This window comes from Scardinius erythrophthalmus (assembly GCF_964197995.2).
Source record: "Scardinius erythrophthalmus genome assembly, chromosome: 10".
Classification (NCBI taxonomy): Eukaryota; Metazoa; Chordata; class Actinopteri; order Cypriniformes; family Leuciscidae; genus Scardinius; species Scardinius erythrophthalmus.
Genome location: NC_138230.1, coordinates 3,859,550 through 3,882,470, shown reverse-complemented (window position 1 = coordinate 3,882,470; position 22,921 = coordinate 3,859,550). Strand labels below are relative to the sequence as shown.

The following is a 22,921-nucleotide window of genomic DNA, read 5'->3' as shown; positions in this document are numbered from 1 at the left end:
TCAATATTAACTCTAAGCGTGAGAGTGTCTGTCAGATCTCTCAGATCAAAATTTAAAGATGCCAATTCTGCCAGAACTGAATTCTTAATTCCAAAATGATAGTATGACCCTCCTGCTACATTTTTTGCGTCACACTTGCGGTCTGTGGACATTAGGGTTCTAGCATCCAATGGCACATTAAGCCCTTTTTGTCTGAGAATTTTCAGAAGAGCAGACAATGCACTTTGAGAGATATTGTATTCTGCAGCCCACTCTGCAAGACCATTTGTGTCATCAAGTGTGTCTGAAGCCACATGTTCTAAATCAGAACATTCAGAGTCCAGGTCAAAGTCACTGGTATTGTCAGCCATCCCGATTTCAAAACCATCATAAAATATGTCATTGTCCAAAGCATCATAAAAAATGTCAGTGGGATATTCATTTTCTACATTCTCTGTTACATCCTCGACACAATCATGATAAACAGAATCCTCCAATGGTTCATTAGAGGCCGATTCCAAATTAAAATGCAGTTGTTCAAATTCATTCTGTTGTGAAACAAGACGAAAATGTTCTGCAACTTTTGCAGCCATTTTCCTTCTCTTTGTTCTCTGAGATTGCTCCATTATTTTCTGTAAGATAAAAAAAGCTTATCACTTTCAAACAGTTAAAAATTCTAATTGAGGCAAAATCATTTGTATAATCATAATAATTATTTGTTTGGTTTGTAATAACACCCTAATACAAACTGAGTTACATAAGGCAGAAACACCTGTTACATAATAAATATACCACATCTTAAGGAAAACAGACAAATCACATTGTTGTAACATGTTATGTAGGCTATTGTTGAAAGTACATAGTTCTATAACTAATCAATAACTGCTATTTCATACCTCCCAGATAACTACTAAGATAACTACTATATGAGTTCATATTTATAATGCATAAATTAGGAAGGGATTGGAACCGTATTCTAAAGTGTAACGTTAACTCTATTTGGTATATTTTGTGCCATTTGTTATTTGAATTAGCACGTTAAATAAAAAAAAAGGGAAAAATAGCACAGGCCGCGGAGATGGTGTTAAAGCTTCTCGAATCTCATAATTAACGTTAAGCGGTTAGTTGTTCTGTGACGAATAGACATTTATTAAATATAAAAAATTTAACGTTTGAGAAAGGGATGTTTTCATTGAATGCGCACACTTTTAAAATAACAGCTTAGCTGCTGAAATGGTCGCTGTACGGCGTTGTTCTGTGGTCACAAAATAAACGGGAGCAGACACGATTAAACAGGCTTGTTTAGTAATTGCATTCGAAAAATTAATAAGGAAATGCTTTCATTTTGGCTGTTTGATGTGCACATCGATCTTATACAAATTAAAAATTGCTGTCATTGTGGGATTTATCGTAAAACAATTGGTAAAATTGTAAAGCTGGAGTCTCAACTCCAATCAATTTGTCATAATACACAGTTGGTGTATTAACAATAACATGAAAAAAAAATAAGAATGTTATAATAGCGTACAGATCGCTTTGGTCATGGCGCCAGAAATATGGCGCGATCTGGGGGAATTCGAAATTCTAAAGTGACAAGAAGCTTTTGGATAACATCGTGTTTTGAAAACAATGTATTTTAATTAACATTTATATTGTGAAATGTAACTTTCTTACCTTGACTTAGCCTTGACTACGAAGACAGCGAGAATCTTCCAAATCTCCTCCCGAAAATTACAGCAGAGAGTGAGTGAGACGAGAGTGAGTGGTGTCGCGGGCGCGAAAAGGGCGAGGGGGATGTCTATGGGGGGATGGGAAGTGCTGAATGAAATCTCGCGAGATCCATCCTGCAAAAGTTTTTTTTTTTTTTTTTTTTTTTTCTGTCACCATTAACCCTTGTGTGATGTTCATATTTTTGTTACTCAGCCAGTGTTCGTGGGTATTTTTGGGTTTTTAATTCAACACAATCAAAAATGTTATGTTAAAATACTCAACAGATGTTTACTTCATCCCAATTACAAGCAATATAAACAGCATATATGGTTGATATTTTCTCTTTATCTTTTCTAGATCACATTTAAGAATTGCAACCTTGTGTGGGAATGGCAGGAGTAGAAACACAAAACACAAACACTCTTGCACTCTTTCACACTTACACACACTCACACGCACACACACACACACGCATACACATAACACCCCCCCCACACACACACACACACACACACACACACACGAACACACACACACTCACATATGTGGTGTACGGTCACTCTTTATAGGTATAATGGTTTTTCTAATGTGCAAACTGTATAATCTATCCCCCTGGCCTACACTAACCCTACCCCTAAACCTACTAATCACAGAAAACTTTTGGCATGTTTTGAATTTCAAAAAACACCATTTAGTTTGTTTTAGTATGAGGACACAGATGTCGTCATATGATTACTTTGTAATACCCATGTCATTATACACATTTGTGTCCTCATAAACCATATACAAGAACATAAACACACTAACAGCAGGCCCTGACCGGAGGAGGACAGAGTAAAGGTACACAGAACCTTCAATTTCCACACTTTTATTAGCCCTGGTTTCAGTGGACCCGAACATCCTGTGTGTAATATAATTGTGTAGGGGGGGTGTACAGTGTGTTTTCATTGAAAATGTGTTCTGATATATATTCCTCACAGAAAATGAGCCAAGGCCAATGAGTCTCAGTTTGAAAAAATAATTAATTGTATCATTTTTCTTTTGATACAAAATGAAAACGGGTCCAACAGACCCGAACACCATAAGGGTTAAGTGTCTGTACCTGTAGGTGTCTTTTTGTAACTGTTTAAATTATCCACCTTATTCTGCTCTAAACAATGCGCGCTGCCATAACGACGACTCCGGTTGCCTACTTCCGGTTCGTAGCGCTTGACCTGTACTAGCAGCGAGAGAATGAGTTCAGTTTTAACGCTAACCACTCTAAAAGTTTACTTTATTGAATGTATCTGATACGGAACTGGACATGGGCATTATCTCCTTCTTATGCTCGAAACACTCAGTTTCTAAAAAGTTTGAAATCTTCTTTGAATTGTTAAAACAACCAACAACAGCACATGAGGAGCTTGAACTCATTCTCTCGCTGCTAGTACAGGTCAAGCGCTACGAGCCGGAAGTAGGCAACCGGAGTCGTCGTCATGGCAGCGCACATTGTTTAGACTGAGCAGAATAAGGTGGATATTGTGAGTAAAAGTGTGCATACTTTTGACTGCACCACTATGACAGTATCTGCAGGGTCTTGATCCTTTTAATTGGCAGAAAATTGGTTAAAATGGCAATTGTGCTGGCATTTGTATAGATAAAAGGTATTTCAAAGGTGCATATGTGTGTACTATCTATAAAAAAAAACCTTTGGGTTTGACTGTTTGCACTTCCTCTGTAAAATGAATTAGTCCTCAAGTGTAGCCCATTTTCAACCCATGCACTCATTTCCCATTAGTGAACCACCTAGGCCCCACAAAGGGAGCCCAACTGGGTTTGCCCATGTTAGACTTACTCAGTTGACCCAAGTGGGCCCCAGATAAGATGCCCATGTCCACTCTGTACCCCTGTAGCCCATTTGTAACCCATATGGGCCCCAGATAAGAAGCCCCTTTTGAGCCCATGTCCACTCTGTACCCCTGTAGCCCATTTGTAACCCATATGGGCCCCAGATAAGAAGCCCATTTTGAGCCCATGTCCATCTGTTCCCCTGTAGCCCATTTGTAACCCATATGGGCCCCAGATAAGAAGCCCCTTTTGAGCCCATGTCCATCTGTACCCCTGTAGCCCATTTGTAACCCATATGGGCCCCAGATAAGAAGCCCCTTTTGAGCCCATGTCCATCTGTACCCCTGTAGCCCATTTGTAACCCATATGGGCCCCAGATAAGAAGCCCCTTTTGAGCCCATGTCCATCTGTACCCCTGTAGCCCATTTGTAACCCATATGGGCCCCAGATAAGAAGCCCCTTTTGAGCCCATGTCCATATGTACCCCTGTAGCCCATTTGTAACCCATATGGGCCCCAGATAAGAAGCCCCTTTTGAGCCCATGTCCACTCTGTACCCCTGTAGCCCATTTGTAACCCATATGGGCCCCAGATAAGAAGCCCATTTTGAGCCCATGTCCATCTGTACCCCTGTAGCCCATTTGTAACCCATATGGGCCCCAGATAAGAAGCCCCTTTTGAGCCCATGTCCACTCTGTACCCCTGTAGTCCATTTGTAACCCATATGGGCCCCAGATAAGAAGCCCCTTTTGAGCCCATGTCCATCTGTACCCCTGTAGTCCATTTGTAACCCATATGGGCCCCAGATAAGAAGCCCCTTTTGAGCCCATGTCCATCTGTACCCCTGTAGCCCATTTGTAACCCATATGGGCCCCAGATAAGAAGCCCCTTTTGAGCCCATGTCCACTCTGTACCCCTGTAGCCCATTTGTAACCCATATGGGCCCCAGATAAGAAGCCCATTTTGAGCCCATGCCCACTCTGTACCCCTGTCGCCCATTTGTAACCCATATGGGCCCCACATAAACGTGTTGGCTGGGGGGCAATGTGTGAAATGCAATACACCGTGACTGCTCAAACAGGGGGTAGTAGAGTCGTAGTGGAGTCATAGCTCTGAATGCCCGTCTATTTCGCTTCAAACACTCGCTTTATACGCGCGTCCTATTCGCCTTGGACGCGCGAATGGATTCAAAATGTTTAAGCGTCGAACTACTACTAGATGATGAATCCATCACCATCTGAGACCGATATGAGCTCAAACCTGCTGTGCCAAATCTAAAGGAAAGATTTTCTTTACACTTTTGATGTTTGAAATGACATTAAAAGAGACCTTTGAATGGTTGTTGATGGTTTTGGCAAGTGCTGTTAATTTGCTGTTAACAGGTACAAGTGACAAACACAATAATGTAGTGTAGTGTAATATATAATATTCCATGAGTTCTCATCTGCAAACATAAATCCATCATTATAAATGAAAAGGGCTCTAGGATAGACATCTGTCATTCTCTGCTACGAGTCTGGATTACTGTTTTCTGTCCAACACATTTCTGTTACTATGTCGCTTGCACAGGTAATTGCACAGGTTTCAACACAAAGTGTGCAGCGCAATTGGAATTATCATTGTTATACAAAGTGAGAAAAAAATGAATGTGATGTTTTCAATATTGCTCTGAACGGTTGCTGTGGTTACCAGTGAGTTCTCTCACGCACAGCGCATGCGCGCCACTCTACCGCTTTTTCCGTAATAGTGAAATAACAAAAAGTATAAACAAATGCGTTTCGACTACTGACATACAGCGCTTTTTTCTTTAAAGAGTTATACAAATGCCAAACGTCGGTTTAGTAAAGTTGATTGAACATATCAGTGGCATGCACAGACCTCCTCAGGGGCAGGGGCGGATGTTTTTTTAACATTTATTTATTTACATTTACATTTAGTCATTTAGCAGACGCTTTTGTCCAAAGCGACTTACAAATTAGGACTACATTAAGCAAGTCATCGTGAAGAGGCAAAAAGAACACAAGAAGTGCTCAAAATACGAAGTTCAGGTATTGATCAGAGTAGCATAAGCCCGATAAGCGAGGGTTTAAGGGAAATGGAAAAAGGAAAAGTTTTTTTTATTTTTTTTATTTTTTATGAGGTTAAGTGCTCATGGAAGAGATGGGTTTTCAGCTGTCTTCTGAATGTTGTCAGGGATTCTGCGTTCCGGATGAGGGTGGGGAGAGCATCACCAGCAGGGAACTGTGAATGAGAATGTTCTGGAAAGTGATTTTGTGGCTCTCTGTGATGGAACCACGAGACGTCGCTCGTTGACCGATCGTAGGCGTCTGGTAGGGACGTAGACTCGTAGGAGTGAGTGAAAGTAGGAGGGAGCTGAACCTGTGATAGATCTGTAAGCAAGCGTCAATGCCTTGAACTTGATGCGAGCAGCGAGAGGTAGTTACTTCGTGGTACCTTGATGGGGTGATTGATGATGAATGAAGGCCTGATCTTCCTGATGTTGTGCAGTGTAAACCTGCATGATCGAGCTGTCTTTGAAATGTGATCTGTGAAGGTCAGCTGGTCATCAAACGTTACTCCAAGATTTCTGACCGACCTTGATGGGGTGATTGATGATGATTCTAGCTGGATGGTGAAGTCGTGCTGTAGCGATGGATTAGCAGGGAGGACGAGAAGCTCAGTCTTTGCCAGGTTGAGCTGCAGGTGATGTTCCTTCATCCATGTCGAGATGTCCGCCAGACAGCTTGAGACCCGTGCAGCTACTGTGGGATCATCTGGTTGAAATGAGAGGAAGAGCTGTGTGTCATCAGCATAGCAGTGGTAGGAAAAACCGTGTGCTTGTATGATGTGTCCCAGTGATGTGGTGTAGATGGAGAAGAGGAGCGGTCCCAGCACTGAGCCCTGGGGGACCCCTGTGGTCGGCTGATGTGCTCTGGATACCTCGCCTCTCCATGTGACCCTGAAGGATCTACCTGTGAGATAGGACTCAAACCAGTGGAGAGGAGTTCCTGTGATGCCCAGAGATGAGAGGGAGGACAGAAGGATCTGATGATTCACAGTGTCGAAGGCAGCAGATCCAGGAGAATGAGGACTGAGGACTTGGAAGCGTTTGCAGTCCGTGGGGCTTCTGTGACCGACAGTAATGCAGTCTCAGTTGAATGCCCTTTCTTGAAGCCGGATTAGTTGACATCCAGCTGGTTGTTAAGAGACAAGAAGGATGTTACTTGGTTGAAAACAGCTCTTTCAAGTGTTTTCACAGTGAATGGTAGGAGAGAGATAGGTCTGTAGTTCTCTACAGATGATGTGTTTAGTGTTGGTTTTTTAAGCAGTGGAGTAACCCGAGCCTGCTGGAATGCTGTAGGGAAAATGCCAGTATGGAGGGATGAGTTGATGATGTGTGTGAGTGCTGGGAGAAGTGTGGGAGAGATGGCTTGTAGAAGGTGTGAGGGGATGGGGTCTAGAGGACAGGTGGGAGGATGACTGGAGAGGAGAAGTGTAGATACTTCTTCCTCGGTTAGCGGAGAAAAGGAGAACAGAGGGATATTGGCTGTGGAAGGGGTCAGTCTGGGTTCCTGTGTGTGTGGAGCGGAGAACTGACTGCTGATAGCTGTTGTTTTGTTGGTGAAGAAGTTCGCAAAATCATCAGCAGTTAAAGAGGAGGCGGGTGGTGGTGGAGGTGGACAGAGGAGAGAGCTGAATGTCTAAAACTGTGATCGTGTGTTGGAGGAGCTGTTGATCTTGAAGTATGAAGATTTTGCAGCATGAACATCCACAGAAAAGAACGAGAGGAGAGATTGATACATACTCAGGTCAGATGCGTCTTTTGATTTGTTCCATTTCCTCTCCGCTGCCCTGAGTTCGGTCCGGTGTTCATGAAGAACCTCAGATAACCAGGGGTTGGAGGGAGTAGCGCGTGCAGGCCTGGAGGAGTGAGGGCAGATATTGTCTAGAGAAGAGGGTAGAGTGGAGCATAAGGTATCCGTTGCGGTATTCACATCCAGAGATGAGAATTGTGAGTGTGAGGGAAGAGAAGACACGGCAGAGGAAAGATGGGCGGGAGAAAGTGAGCGCAGGGGGGGTTGGTGGTGCAGGGATAGAGAGTTGTAGACTGAAAGTTATGAGGAAATGATCTGAAACATGCAGAGGTCTCACCAGAATGTTCTCTGTGATGCAGTTGTGTGTGTAAACCAGGTCCAGTTGGTTTCCTGATGTGTGAGTACCTGAGGTGATGAGTCGTCTGAGATCGAAAGAGGCTAGGAGAGAGATGAATAAACGTCTGTTGCATATTTATTTAATAAATCACCTGTATTTAAAGCAGTACCCGTCTGTCTGTTGTGTTTTTAAATATTTTAATGACTTCCTCACAATTAATTGGAGCTCGCTCGATGGAGAGCAGCAGTCGGTCAGAGAGCCTCTCTTCATTACCAATGAAGAGACGTTGATACAATTAGAATGCAGAACACATCAAACAAATATAGGGAAATGATGATAATATTACTAAATATTACTTTACCAAACAAAAGAGTGAGAATCAAAAAGGTAATTATGAGGAATTCATGTTTAGTTTTGTTGATGTTGTAAATTGTATGTATTCATGAAAGTGTTAGCTATCATGAAATCAGTAACACTTTACAATAAGGTTTCATTAGTTAAATTTGTTAACGAACTAATAATAAACTGCACTTCTACAGCATTTATTAATCTTAGTTAATAACCTATTAATTTCAGCATTTACTAAAACATTATTAACATCAAAAGTTGTATTTGTTAACATTAGTTAATGCACTGACTGTGACATTACATGAACAAACAATTAACAGTTGTATTATTATTAACTAAGATTAACAAATACAGTAACAAATGTTTTGCTCATTAGTTCATGTTAGTTAATATGAATAATATTTTTTTTGTATTAGTGGCAATTGTGTATAAGTGTATTGCTATTTATTATAATATTTATAATTATTATTATTATTTACATTTATCAGAGAGGGGCACAATACATTTTGATACAAAAGGGGCAGGGCTTAGTGAAAGTGAAAGTACATTCAAGTGTGTTTTAGGCCCCATTTACACGTACATGCTTATTTTGAAAAACGGAGACATTTCCCTTCGTTTGCGCCCTTCGTTTACACGCAAACGGAGGATTCGCCAATGAAACCGATTCTTTCTAAAAACTCCGGCCAGAGTGGAGATTTTGAAAATCTTCGTTTGCACGTTTGCATGTAAAACTTTTATTTATTTTTTATTTTTTTTTTTTTTAAGAGCGGCTTTTTTTTTTTTTTTTTGCATGAACAACTTTTACAGAACATGAACAAAAACAAAAATACAAAAAATACAAAAAATTACATAAATAAAAATGCCAGGGTTAAAAAAACACAAATACACAATACAAAAATTGAATGAAAACAAAACTAAATAAACCAAACAAACAATAAAAGGCTTTGACATTTCACAAAATCTGAAAAGTATTCAACAAATACATGGTTTTAACAGCTTTTTTGTTTGTACTGTCCTTAATGGAAACCATAGTTGTCTAATTCTTTCAATAGCACAGAAAAAAAGGTTTCTGATTAGTAAATTTACACCGATGAAAATTAAACTTAACCAAAAGAAAATTACATCCTAATTTGTTATTTATAAATTTAGAAACTTCCCACCACAAACTTTTGGTGTATTGACTGCCAAAAAAAATATGAGGTACAGTTTCTGGTTGCAAAAAAACAAAATGAACAATTTACATCTATGTCTTTGTTAAATTTGGATAGAAAATGTTTAGCAGCGTAAAATTTATGCAATATCTTAAATGAAATTTCCTTGACCTTATTTGTAATAATATATTTATTGCATGTAAAACTGAGAAAAACGGAGATTTAGGCAGCGACGTCACAGAATGTGACTATTTTCTGGATTCTGATTGGCTAAGGTGGGCTTGAGCTTCTCGTTACACTGCCACCTACAGGTTTGTCATGCTCGGTCTTGACAGCATATACACAGGTTCGTGTGCACAATGTTATTTTTGAAAACGAAGAGGGGTGAAATGTCCATTTATAAAAATAGCTATCCACATGTAAACGTAGCCTTATTTACAAGCGCCATTTTACACCCGGGTTTAAGAATCTTTAAATAAGAACAACGAATCATCCAAGTATCAAGTGATGTTTGTATTAAGTTTGATTTAACGCGCTGTTGATGGAAAACTCGAGCCTCGAGGTGTTTAATAACTTTATATTCAGAGCAAGTGTTCTGTGTGGCGAATGGAAAATTAACTTGCTTCATCACTAACGTAAGTAACTATGAAATATTAAAGTACATTACACATGAAATTCTTAATATGAATTTCATTTTTATACTATTCTTTTTTACTTATCAATAATTGGACATAGACAGCCTAACGTTAGACCCTATATGTTAAAATACACTTTATGTAGGTCTAATTTTTTTGTTTCATTACTAAAAGCCAAACTTTCTTGAAACCACAGTGTTGTAACACTTTTCTCTTTAACATCTGTAGTGTTTGTTTTAACTTTTTGTTGTTGTTGTTGTTTTCTGTTTCTTAAACTGTACTTTCTGTGTAAATGAATGTCAATTATAAAGAGTGCTGTTGTCACAATCTCCCTTTATATATGATGAAATTTTTATTGAAAATTTAATTAAACTAAATCAATAGGAAACATTTAATAGTTGGAAAAGATATTGAACAGATATTTCTGTTTTAAACACACACAGATGAAATACTGGAGCAAACGCTACAGATCTGACTGAAGAAGAGAATCTGCTGATTCTGATGATACCAGTTCTGGACATTCATTAACATGATTGATAAAATCACATTAAATGTTGATAATTATTGATTAGAAATCAGAAATTTGATTAGTTTTGTGTCCATAAACACACTGAATAAAATGTCAAATGAAATGTATTGTGTTTGAGTGTGTGTGAATGAGTGTTTCTGATCTCTTACTCGAGCAGCTTCATGAAGACTGAATGAATCATGGACGACACACACACATTCAGACATGGAGATTCTTCTCCAGGATTCAGGTACTTCAATCTTCATATGATCTTAATGTTATAGAAGACTCATTTTCTGCACATAACAGGGTGTTGTGTGTGTTTGCCAGGGTTGGAATAGTGATCTGTTGTCTCTATCATATTCTGGTGCCGGGATATACAGTAGTTGGAGCCACTCAGGGTCTTTAAACACTGTCCAAAGACACACAGATACAGTAGACAGCTAGATGATATATGACATTATCCTTGGACAGTCTCATCACTCTTCAACACACTGTCTTAATAGACAACCTTCTCATGTGGGATTTATTTTCATGTTAAATCAGCCAAGTTGATTCTTGTCTCTATTCTGTTAAAGTCAGTTTAAGGGTGACAGATCAATCTCACCGGAGCCCAGCTGTGTGTCCATGAAGAGTGACGCGTCTATGAAGGAGCCAATGAGATTTAAAGGAAAACACACATCAACAGATCTGAGGTACAGCATTTCATAGATAGATAGATCTTACATGCATGCAGACTTTGGAAAAAGACTATTGTTTGGCTCTCAGACAGGTTTGTTCTATCCATTTATTTTAATAGAGGAAAACAAGATACATTTATTGAACTGAATCACATAGGCCCTGAAAAATTAAGAAAAAAACTGCTTTGTATTAACCCTTGTTCACAAAGCAGTCTGGTGTAATATGATTAGCGCAGACATGAAGGATTTTAGGTAACTTGAGCAGCACTTTCCCATCATAATCAAAATGAATCCACTGCGTCTTCAGTTGCCGTGAGTAAATGAAGAGTCTGATGCTCACTCTTACATCCAACAACAACACACCTGGCTTTCTTAGTAGGGAACTGTGGAAAATGGTGGACTGTGTTCAGGTCACTGAGGGCGGGGTCTATCAGCATTAGTGGGCGGGGCCTTGGCATTTTGTAACGTCACAAAAAGTAGCATCTGCAAATGGCCTTTTCTGAGGCACAGATTATGATTTATGGAGATTCAAAAAAGAGGAGTGGATGGATTTTTACCATTATAGGGTGGCTGTGTACACAGGGGTACCAGGCTCCACCCACAAAAATAATGTGGGAAACTCATTAGGCTATATGATGATAAAAAAAAAAAAACTAATTTAATTACCTTATTATTAAAATGCATTATTAGGATTTTACCACCTCCGCCTCATTTTGAGCCAGGAAAAACCCTGATGAAGCTCAAGGAAGACCAACAACGACGGCCTGAATGTGCAGAGGCTACATTGCAGGACTAGATAGTTGGTGATGTCAACAGCCTCCACTGTCGGCAAATCCTGAAGTTCTACCGAAAACTCACTCATCTTCAGGAGGAACGGGTCACGTCCAACATATCTGTTAATTAACTCCTTGTATGTCTTGAACTGGATCTAAATCCGTACAATACGGACTCTCCGCTACGGTTTCCTCCATAGACGTATTCTCCATGTTTACTTCCTCTGTCTAGAGTCGCTGTGACTGAAACCCAGCAATTGCACACATTTACCTGGATAATCCTTGAGTTTCCTCTGTTATGATGCTTGCTGATGCACAGCAGTGTCCAATCTTTCTACATTTTCATGTACGTTATTATGACTCCTCTGTGTGTACACACACTGCCGACACGCATTTATGTTCAAACACCATGTAAAGGTGAATTTTGCATTATAGCATTATTATATTATATCTTTAACTCTTTTCCCTCCACTGAGGGAATGTTCCGGCTTTCCATGTTTTGACTGTTAGACAGTAGGGGGCGCTATTACACATCTCCTGAAAGAGTATTATCTCCTGATCAAAGCACAGGCGACGAAGGTGAAAAAACAAGCGATCTCATATGTAATCATATGCTTATGTAAAATAACACGATCATCAACATTAAACAGCATACAAATCAAAACTAGTATGTAAATAAAACTTTTTTTTTTTTTTAAGGGAGAGGGTCTGTTCTTTCATTTGATATATTGAATGTTCAGATATTCATTCAAAAAAATATTCTGGGGACCATGAAAATGTTGTGAAAATGGTCAAAATCGCTGGCGGTGGCTGGTAACTTTAAACAGAAAAGGCTGGCGGGGAAAGAGTTAAAAGACAACGTTCTCATGTGGAATTTATTTTCATGTAAAATCAACCATATTGGTTCTGGTAGAGAATAACTCTATTATTTCTATTCTGTTGTTGTATTAAAGTCAATGTGAGGGTGACAGATCAATCTCACCGGAGCCCAGCTGTGTGTCCATGAAGAGTGACGCCTCTATGGCAGAGCCATTGAGATTTGAGGGAAAACACACATCGACTGATCTGAGGTACAACATCTTTGTTTAGACAGACAGAGAGACCACAGACACACAAAAATAATGCATGTATGGCATAATTCTGCAAATATCCACTTATTATCAAAACACAGAAATAGGTGATGATATTGTGTAAGCATGTATAACTCAGAGACTCACACTATTATAAAGCGCTGCAATAGCAGGAGTCGAGCACAGACACGACATTAACTTCATTCACTTACACACCTAAAAACACTGAGATATGACAACCGGCGGCGCTGCTGATGTGGTGGCTCTGAATCCACTTGTTGACAAGAAAGGAGGAAAGAGCCACAGCCACATATGGAAATATTTTCAAATAGTGATCTGTTGTCTCTATCATATTCTGGGATATACAGTAGTTGGAGCCACTCAGGGTCTTTAAACACTGTCCAAAGACACACAGATACAGTAGACAGCTAGATGATATATGACATTATCCTTGGACAGTCTCATCACTCTTCAACACACTGTCTTAATAGACAACCTTCTCATGTGGGATTTATTTTCATGTTAAATCAGCAAAGTTGATTCTTGCCTCTATTCTGTTATCTCTATTAAAGTCAGTTTAAAGGTGAACTAAGTAACTTTTTTACCTTAACTGAACAGCTTCGGAGTCATTAGAATGGTTATATTACTTATTTCGGGTTGAATGGTGGTCGTTTCGCACCCCCCTGGTGCCCGTGAGCGGAAAATACGCACTTACAACTTTGAGCCGGCGGGCCGCGTCAGGAAGTCTCGCGTGATATCAGGTCTCGCGATGTAAACAATTGCTTTACGGCCAAAAGAAATCTGCTAAAATGCTGTCATTATTGCGCTCCCTCACGCTGTCCGAACCCGAATGAAGAAGACGTTTTAAAGAATGTCCCATCTGCTTTGATGTCGTTGATCTACTAGCCTCTGGTGTCTGAGAATCACCAACGAGTTTTTACAACAGTGTTGTCAAATATCTATTCCGAAGCTGTGGGGGGAGCTCTAGAGAGAAACCTGCGAGCAAAAAGCGAGAATACAGCGAAGAAATCCCGAAACTACTGAGTGCTGCTTTAAGGGTGACAGATCAATCTCACCGGAGTCCAGCTGTGTGTCCATGAGGAGTGACCAGTCCAATGAACTTTAAGGGAAAACACACATCAACTGATCTGAGGTACAACATTTTTGTTTAGACAGACAGAGACCACAGACACACACAAATAATGCATGTATGGCATCATTTGGCAAATATCCACTTATTACCAAAACTCACACTATTATAAAGCGCTGCAATAGCAGGAGTCGAGCACAGGATCAGGTCTCCTCTCACAGCTGATCCAGAGCTTCAGTCCTGATGTTTGACGGACAGACAGAGAACTTTGAAAAGCGCTGAGCTTGATTAAGTAACTGTATTTGTAATTAGTTACTTTCCGCCTCTAGATATAGTTGGTGCCCTGAGGGTCTCGTCTCACACAGGGTCTTTATACACTTTCCTATTAAAAGAGCACACATCTATGTCAATAAACAGGTGAAATGATCCTTGTACACTGTAATCACTCTTCAACATGTTCTGAAGCTTTTCTGCATCTGGATGTAAAAAAAAAAAAAAAAAAAAAAACAATCCCAAAATGAACTCTTGTCTGTTTTCAATTGAAGCCAAAGTTGCAGACAGAAATCAAACCCACCGGAGTCCAGCTGTGTGTCCATGAGGAGTGACCGGTCTATGGAGCTTCCAATAACATTTAAAGGAAAACACACATCAACTGATCTGAGGTACAACATTTCTGTCTAGAGAGACTAGATCAGCTCTTCCCAGATCTTCTCTGGAGCCGCTAACACAACCACTACACATTTTCTTATGTCTCCCTCATATAAAACACCTGTTTCAGCTCATCAGCTCATTAGTAGAGACTGCAAGACCTGAATAGACAGATGGATGGATAAATGTAGATAAACCTCAGATAGAGAACCAATCTATCCATGTAAAATGAACTGTATATATTCTTGTCTGTATTCTGTTGAAGTGGATTCCCCCAGCAGAGATCACAGGCACCAGAGTCCAGCTGTGTGTCCATGAGGAGCGACCGGTCTATGGACAACATGACATTTAAGAGGAGACAAAAATCAACTCAAATGAGGTACAACATTTCTGTCTAGACAGACTCATCCTGATAGTAACTCACTGTACTCAGACTATCCATTATTAATAAATAAATAGATAGTAAACAAAGATAATGTACACAAGCAACAGCGTGTTTTAACATAGACACGAACAATCACCGGCCAAGGACAGAACTGAACGGGAGAATATATACACAGGGTAAACGAGGGAACTACTGTAACTAGACACAGGTGGATGAAGGTTAACTAATCAGGGACTAACAAGAACAGATGCAGACGTACGGTTTATCACTCTTTAATGTGGCATGACAGATTATTTATCAGACGCTTTATCAACCCTTCCTTTAAACGGCAGCAAGAACCAATCATATCTTTATTGCTAGTTATAGCATGAAATAAACATGAATGAACCATGAACACAAGAATATATGTTGAAATATACGGTATAACTTACTGACATGTGTTTCAACCATGGAGAGATAAAACAGCTTGTGAATCAAGTAACATTACATTTAACTCAGAAAAGTTATACAATGGTCATACAGTAGTTCATTAATAAGCTAGAAAGAACACTAGAGAGTTATGATCTTAACCTGTTAGGGATGTATTCATTATTTAATGTATATCTAAATCTGTGTCAGTTATATTGTTAATTAAAATATTTTTCTACTAAAAAGAGTTGATTATTGTTACCATCAGTATTTGAAAGACTTTCAGAGCCTCTCAACTCTTTCAGGAAGTTCAGGAGCTGCAGGTTATGGAAGTTCATTAAACCGGCCTTCAGATTTTCAGATTAAATTGAATGTTGATTTATTGAATTCAATAATTTGGACATTGTTGCTAATTTTTACCTTTAATATTATAGTAATGATCCAAGTGAAGCAGGTCCACTGTATAGTTTACTGCATTAGATGAGAGTTTTTTTCCCTACAAAATGTACATGTATCTCAGATATTTCCAGATTTATTTGAATTGAGAACAGAAACAAATAATGAAATTTATATCAATATCCAATTCCTAGAGACTTGTGCAAACGGCCAAATAACAGTTTTACTGATATATAGACCATCAGCACTGTTGCTCGTGTTATATTGTCTAATTATTTAATTAGAGAGTATTATTATTTTACTAAAACTTTTCTCTTTATGTTGTAATCTGTCAATCTTTCACTGGTCCAAAGCAGATTCAAATCAAACCTGCTGAAGAAGTTTCAGTGTCTGTATGAAGGAACAGCAAAGCAGGGAAACCCAACACTCCTGAATGAGATCTACACCGAGCTCTACATCACAGAGAGTGGAAGTGGAGAGATCAATAATGAGCATGAGGTGAGACAGATTGAGACACAATCCAGGAGAGCAGCAACAGAGGACACACCGATCAAATGCAGTGACATCTTTAGACCTTTACCTGGACAAGTCAAACCCATCAGAACTGTGCTGACAAAGGGAGTCGCTGGCATTGGGAAAACAGTCTCTGTGCAGAAGTTCATTGTGGACTGGGCTGAAGGGAAGGAGAATCAGGACGTCCAGCTCATATTTCCACTTCCTTTCAGAGAGATCAACTTGATGAAGGACAAAACACTCAGTCTGTCAGATCTTCTTCATGTCTTTTTCCCAGAAACTAAAGAAATGGAAATATCCAGTGATGAGTATAAAGTGTTGTTCATCTTTGATGGTCTGGATGAGTGTCGTCTGTCTCTGAACTTTAAGAGAAAAGTGAAGCTGTGTAATATATCTGCATCAGCCTCAGTAGACGAGCTGCTGATGAACCTCATTAAGGGGAATCTGCTTCCCTCTGCTCTCATCTGGATCACCTCCAGACCAGCAGCAGCGGATCTCGTCCCCTCTGAGTGTGTCCATCGAGTGACAGAGGTACGAGGCTTCAATGAGCCACAGAAGGAGGAATACTTCAGGAAGAGAATCAGTGATCAGAGTCTGGCCAATTCAATCATCACACACCTGAAGTCCTCGAGGAGCCTCCACATCATGTGCCACATCCCAGTGTTCTGCTGGATCTCAGCCACTGTTCTAGAGGAGATGTTGAGTGAAGCAGAGAGAGGAGAGATTCCCAAGACTCTCACTCAGATGTACACACACTTCCTGATCATTCAGACCAACATCAAACATGAGAAGGACTATAAGAAGAGAGTGAAAGATGAAGACATGATTCTCAAACTGGGGAAACTGGCTTTCCAGCAGCTTGTGAAAGGCAACCTGATCTTCTATGAGGAAGACCTGAGAGAGTGTGGCATTGATGTGGCAGAAGCATCAGTGTACTCAGGATTGTGCACTCAGATCTTCAGAGAGGAGTTGGGCTTGTATAAGGGGAAAGTCTTTTGCTTTGTTCATCTGAGCATCCAGGAACATCTAGCAGCTCTATATGCACACATTCACTTTACAAACAAGAAGAGAAATGTGTTTGACAAAACCAAACAAAGTTTCTTTTTTAAAATCTTTAATCAGAAGAAATATCCTTCATTATCTAAGCTGCATCAGAGAGCTGTGGATGAGGCTTTACAGAGTAAGAATGGACATCTGGAACTTTTCCTGCGTTTCCTTCTGGGTCTCTCATTGAAGTCCAATCAGACTCTCTTACGAGAACTACTGACACAGACTGGAAACTGCTCCTACAACACAGAGGAAACAGTTCAGATCATCAAACAGAAGATCGGGGAGAATCGCTCTCCAGAGAGATCCATCAATCTGTTCCACTGTCTGAATGAACTGGGTGATGATTCTCTGATGCAGGAGATCCAACATTATCTGACATCTGGAAAAGTAGGAGGAATCAAACTCTCCTCTTCACAGTGGTCAGCTCTGGTTTATGTGTTGCTGACATCAGAGCGGAAGATGGAGGTTTTTAATCTAAAACAGTTTATTGGATCACAAAATACAGCAGATGAAGTTCTCCAGAAGCTGATGCCTGTGGTTAAAGAATCCAGATCAGTTCAGTAAGTCACTCTGACAACAATCATTACACTGATAAAACATGATCATATTTATGAGTTTAGCATGTGCTTTTGTACCAAAGCAATACTGTAAAATGAGAAATTCATATATATCTTAGGTAACCCTTTACAATAACAGTACATGAATAATCATTTACTAATCCCTGAATTAATAGTTATTTCAACATGAACTTATGATTAGCAAAGATATGAACTAATCATAAACCAATGTAGAGCTATATGCTGATTTCACGCAGCCGTTATTTTGAAATCGAAAGCGAGGCTCCGGTGGGAAGAAAACCGGAAGTGTCGCCTTTAATCACAGGAGAATCGTGAATGCGATGGCGTATTGTTGTGTTTAATGATGTTGTGTCAATTCTAAAACTGTACATACATTTCTTTCATACTTTAGACTATATACAGTGAAATTCATTTATAAATAAAATATTTTTTTATATAATTCAGAAAGTAAAAAAAGAAGCAGGAATGAACTATACACATATCCTATATTGGATATTAACATCCAAAAGTGTAAATCGCGGCAGCAGCTTCAGGTTGGTAGTCCAAAGGCATTGTTGTTTATCTTTACTTCCGGAGTTTTTCCCACCGGAGCCTCACTTTCGATTTCAAAATGGCGGCTGCGTGAAATCAGCGTATAAAGAGTAATAGAGAGTCATAAGGATTCACACATGAATAACAGAAGCCTTAACTGTTAGTACATGTTTGATAATTAATGCATTAATTAACATATAGGGGTAAACTAAATCAACCAGGCTCCATAAGAATAAACAAGTACTCTGAATTTGAATTAAACATGATTTAATACTCATTTATACGGTGGCCGAGAGAGCTCAACGCGCTGCAAATGAAGAAAACACATGCAAATAGAAAAAAACACATGCAAATAGAAAAAAAAACACCAGCGAATAAGAAAACATCTTCATCAGTTTTACAACTCACGTGCGTCCCAATGCTCACAACACAACCAAATACGGAAACGCGCTGCAAAAGTTCACAACACAACCAATTACAGAAACGCGCTGCAAAAGTTCACAACACAACCAATTACAGAAACGCGCTGCAAAAGTTCACAACACAACCAATTACAGAAACGCGCTGCAAAAGTTCACAACACAACCAATTACAGAAACGCGCTGCAAAAGTTCACAACACAACCAATTACAGAAACGCGCTGCAAAAGTTCACAACACAACCAAATACATAAACGCGCTGCAAATAGAACAGAACACAACGGAAATGTTTCCGGGGAACCCAATAAGTGACGGACAGACGGCTAGGACGTGCTTACAGCTGTCTACTTTTATTATTATTAATTTTTTTTTTTTTTTTTGCAAAACATACCAAGATGACACGTTTATGACATACAACTTTGTATACAATATACAAAATGTATTTGCGATATGTTCAATGTCATAAGAATACTAAAAAGAACAATGAGCTGAAGACTAAAATAAATAAATAAATAAAAAGATAGAGAAAAAGAACGAGGAAAAGACATTAATCTATACATCAGTTACATTGAACACATTTTGTCATGTTATGTTAAAATAAGTTTCTTAAGAAATGTTAGAATGTAGCTATAGGTCCAAATATGAGATGGCAAGTTTTAAAGTTGAGACACTCACACAAAGATATAACACATATTTTAAAAACTTTGTTGTATAAAATGTATATTTATTTGCAACAGTTATGTTAACAGCATTAATACTATATTTCTGGTAAGAACAGCTATTCAGCTGATGGACACGCGCTGCGTTGTCATGGGAACATCCCAGGTGAAAATAATGAGGAAATTACGTTGTCTTTCGTTGCTCCTCGCAACGAAAGACAACGTAAGTGCCTCGCTCCCTCCAAAGTGCCCAATTCAAGGGCTCTGCCGTCTGCCCTTTTAAGAGAGTAGGGCATAGGTAAAGCCAGAGCCCGCGTCTCTCTGGTAAAGCTCGCGAGCCGTCCGTCCGTCACTTATTGGGTTCCCCGGAAACATTTCCGTTGTGTTCTGTCCTATTTGCAGCGCGTTTCTGTATTTGGTTGTGTTGTGAACTTTTGCAGCGCGTTTCTGTATTTGGTTGTGTTGTGAGCATTGGGACGCACGTGAGTTGTAAAACTGATGAAGATGTTTTCTTATTCGTTGGTGGGTTTTTTTCTATTTGCATGTGTTTTTTTTCTATTTGCATGAGTTTTTTTCTGTTTGCATGCGTTTTTTTCTGTTTGCATGCGTTTTCTTCATTTGCAGCGCGTTGAGCTCTCTCGGCCACCGTACATTTAATTATTTTAGTCTCAACATTGTCTGTTTCTCTCCTGTGGTGAATAATGAATGATATACAAAAAGAATATACAGGGTTTCCCATACATAAGGTTTACCTGAGCGTCCCAGGAAAATACAGTTCGAAATCCAATTCAGTGGATGACCCGTGTAAAATGTGTAAATTATTTTGTTTTGTGAGAGAGAGAGAGAGAGAGAGAGAGAGAGAGAGAGAGAGAGAGAGAGAGAGAGAGAGAGAGAGAGACAGAGACAAATTTTTGATTTTTCAAGCATCTTTATTTAACAAAAGATTACTTGCATAAAAACAATATATATTTTGTTACAAAATTTCTTTTTTCTTTTTTTCTATAAAAAGAGTGTGAAGTGAAGTTCATTATCAATGACAGAACACAAAGGTCTTCTGTGACACCATATTCCTTCAAAAACATTTAAAGAGTCCATTACTTTATAAAAACGAAAATCAATTACAATCCTTGATTTGATCATGGCTGAAAACACCCTTTCAACATTATAATCACTTTTTTGCTCAATTTGATCTATTCTACTAATATAAATGGCCATTTTGGCTTTACCCAAAATAAAATTCAACAAATGACACTCATACTTTCGCCTTTGAAAATATTTAAAACCTAAAATAAAAGTTTGCACAGAAAACTTCTCATTAAAACAATTAAAAAGATTCTACAAACTATCAAATAAAGGCTTGAACAATACAAAAAGGTATGAAAAACAGTTTCTCTCTGGAAACAAAAAGGACATTCTTTGCCAACATCTGGATTTAAAACAGAAATAAAAGCATTAACAGCAATAATGCCATGCAAAATTCGCCATTGTAAATCTCCATCTCTTGTAGCTAACGGTGGCTTGTACAATGCTCTCCACTCTAGACTGACATTATCATTGATCTGAAAAACAGTACGCCATGGCGTGTCAACTCTTTCATGTAGTCCCTTTTTGTTAAAAGATTTTACACAAGCTTTATAAAACATTTTTCCATTACTTTCACACAAATCCATATCTGTCAACTTTTCAGATTCTAGAAAAATTCCTGCATATTCACCTAAATTTGGTGAAAGAAACAGATTTGGAAACGGATCCCTCTCGTTAGGGATAACTTCTGCTTCACAGTACTCTTGAAGCATTCTTGTCTCTTCCGTTGTAAAGGCAGATTGCAGTTTCTGTAACACTTGCGCCACAATTCTAATGGATTTAACTCCCAACAAAACAGCTACATCTTCAACTTTTTCTAAACTTGGGCCAGCCACTCTAATTAAACACCCAAGTGATGTGATCTTAGATTTAATAAAATTTGCAGACATTGTCCCACATGCTCCGAAAATGTCCAAACGTGACCCATAAAACATCTCGGTTACGGATGTAACCCTCGTTCCCTGAGTGGGAACGGAGACGTTACGTCGGATGACGACGATTGGGGTTTCGCTTAGAAGCCTATCACCTTCGAGTATTAGAAAACGAGCCTATGGCAATGAAATGCCATGGGTCTGCGGAATTTGCATAGCGTAACTCCGCCCGCCGCAGGGGGTATATAAGGAAGTACGCGAGCACAATGCAGACATGCCTTCGCTGAGGAGCCGAGACTGGCCCCAGGCGTTTTTCAGCGGTACAGCGGAAGTGGCAGGAAGACGTAACGTCTCCGTTCCCACTCAGGGAACGAGGGTTACATCCGTAACCGAGACGTTCCCTTTCGTGGTCACTCCGAGTTACGTCGGATGACGACGATTGGGGTTCCAGTCTAATCACGCCACCTCGGCTGTCTTCCAGTGCCCTGCGTAAGTGTGAGCTCCCTGTTGTGAGACTAGCACGAACGAAGGAGTCCTACTTAACACAGGGATACCAAGGTACACTGGGGAGCATATCTCCAGAGAGAAGTATGCAATTACGCCCAGCCATTGATGGGGGGGACTTAGAATACACATATGGCCGGAGGCTGCATATGGAAGATCACTGAGGTGTCCAACCGCAGGTGGAATTTTTAAACCCCAGGGGTGGCAAGGGTGGCTTGCCAAGGGAAAGACACACGCTCACAAGGAGACTTACAGTGGAATACACATGTGGGGGTCACCTAGAGGGGGGACCATGCACATGGTGGCACCTAGTCAAGCGCAAAAAGCTGAGTATGGAATTTTGGCATAACTCAGGCGTTGACATAAGCAGTGCTGGAGGAAACTCAGAGCTTATCAGACTCACCTGAGGAAAATATCGCACGTATCCCGTCCGTGGAGGGGAATGGCGAGCAAGCGAAGACACCTGAGCAGAATCTAGCACCGGCTGGTTGAAGCGAGTACATGAGAAGAAACTGGCTCCACTCGGAGATTGTAGAATCTCGCGAATGTGTTGGGTGTCGCCCAGCCTGCAGCTCTACAAATGTCTGTTAGCGAGGCGCCATGCGCTAGAGCCCAAGAGGAAGCCACACTACGTGTGGAGTGGGCTTTCACACCAAGGGGGCACGGACGACCTTGCTGCTGGTATGCCAAAGCAATGGTATCCACTATCCAGTGAGACAACCTTTGCTTTGAGAGAGCCTTTCCCTTCAGCTTCCCACCATGACAGACAAAGAGCTGGTCTGAGGTCCTGAAACACTGCGTTCTGTCTACATAAGCACGGAGGGCGCGTACTGGACAGAGCAGTGCCAAGGCTGGGTCTGCCTCCTCCAAGGGCAGCGCTTGCAGGTTCACTACCTGGTCTCGAAAGGGTGTGGTAGGAACCTTGGGCACATATCCAAGCCGGGGTCTCAGGA

The 22,921-nt window shown here is 40.0% G+C and overlaps 2 protein-coding genes and 1 pseudogene across 3 annotated transcripts in view; all 3 read left to right on the top strand.

The window, feature by feature from the left end:
• Positions 1–22,921, top strand: part of LOC308697127 (uncharacterized protein) — a 377,069-nt gene that overhangs the window by 317,999 nt on the left and 36,149 nt on the right. The window lies entirely within an intron of this gene.
• LOC308697131 (NLR family CARD domain-containing protein 3-like) overlaps positions 9,555–22,921 on the top strand; it is a 327,315-nt pseudogene continuing 313,948 nt past the window's right edge. Inside the window, exon 1 of the transcript XR_014032253.1 lies at positions 9,555–9,756. The product of XR_014032253.1 is annotated as an NLR family CARD domain-containing protein 3-like (transcript). The remainder of the gene's footprint in view (positions 9,757–22,921) is intronic.
• LOC308697190 (uncharacterized protein) overlaps positions 10,245–22,921 on the top strand; it is a 72,682-nt gene continuing 60,005 nt past the window's right edge. Inside the window, exons 1-4 of the mRNA XM_081376339.1 lie at positions 10,245–10,559; positions 10,888–11,004; positions 12,716–12,832; positions 13,739–14,339. Coding sequence (XP_081232465.1) covers positions 10,510–10,559; positions 10,888–11,004; positions 12,716–12,832; positions 13,739–13,820 — 366 coding nt within the window. The 5' untranslated portion in view covers positions 10,245–10,509 and the 3' untranslated portion in view covers positions 13,821–14,339. The remainder of the gene's footprint in view (positions 10,560–10,887; positions 11,005–12,715; positions 12,833–13,738; positions 14,340–22,921) is intronic.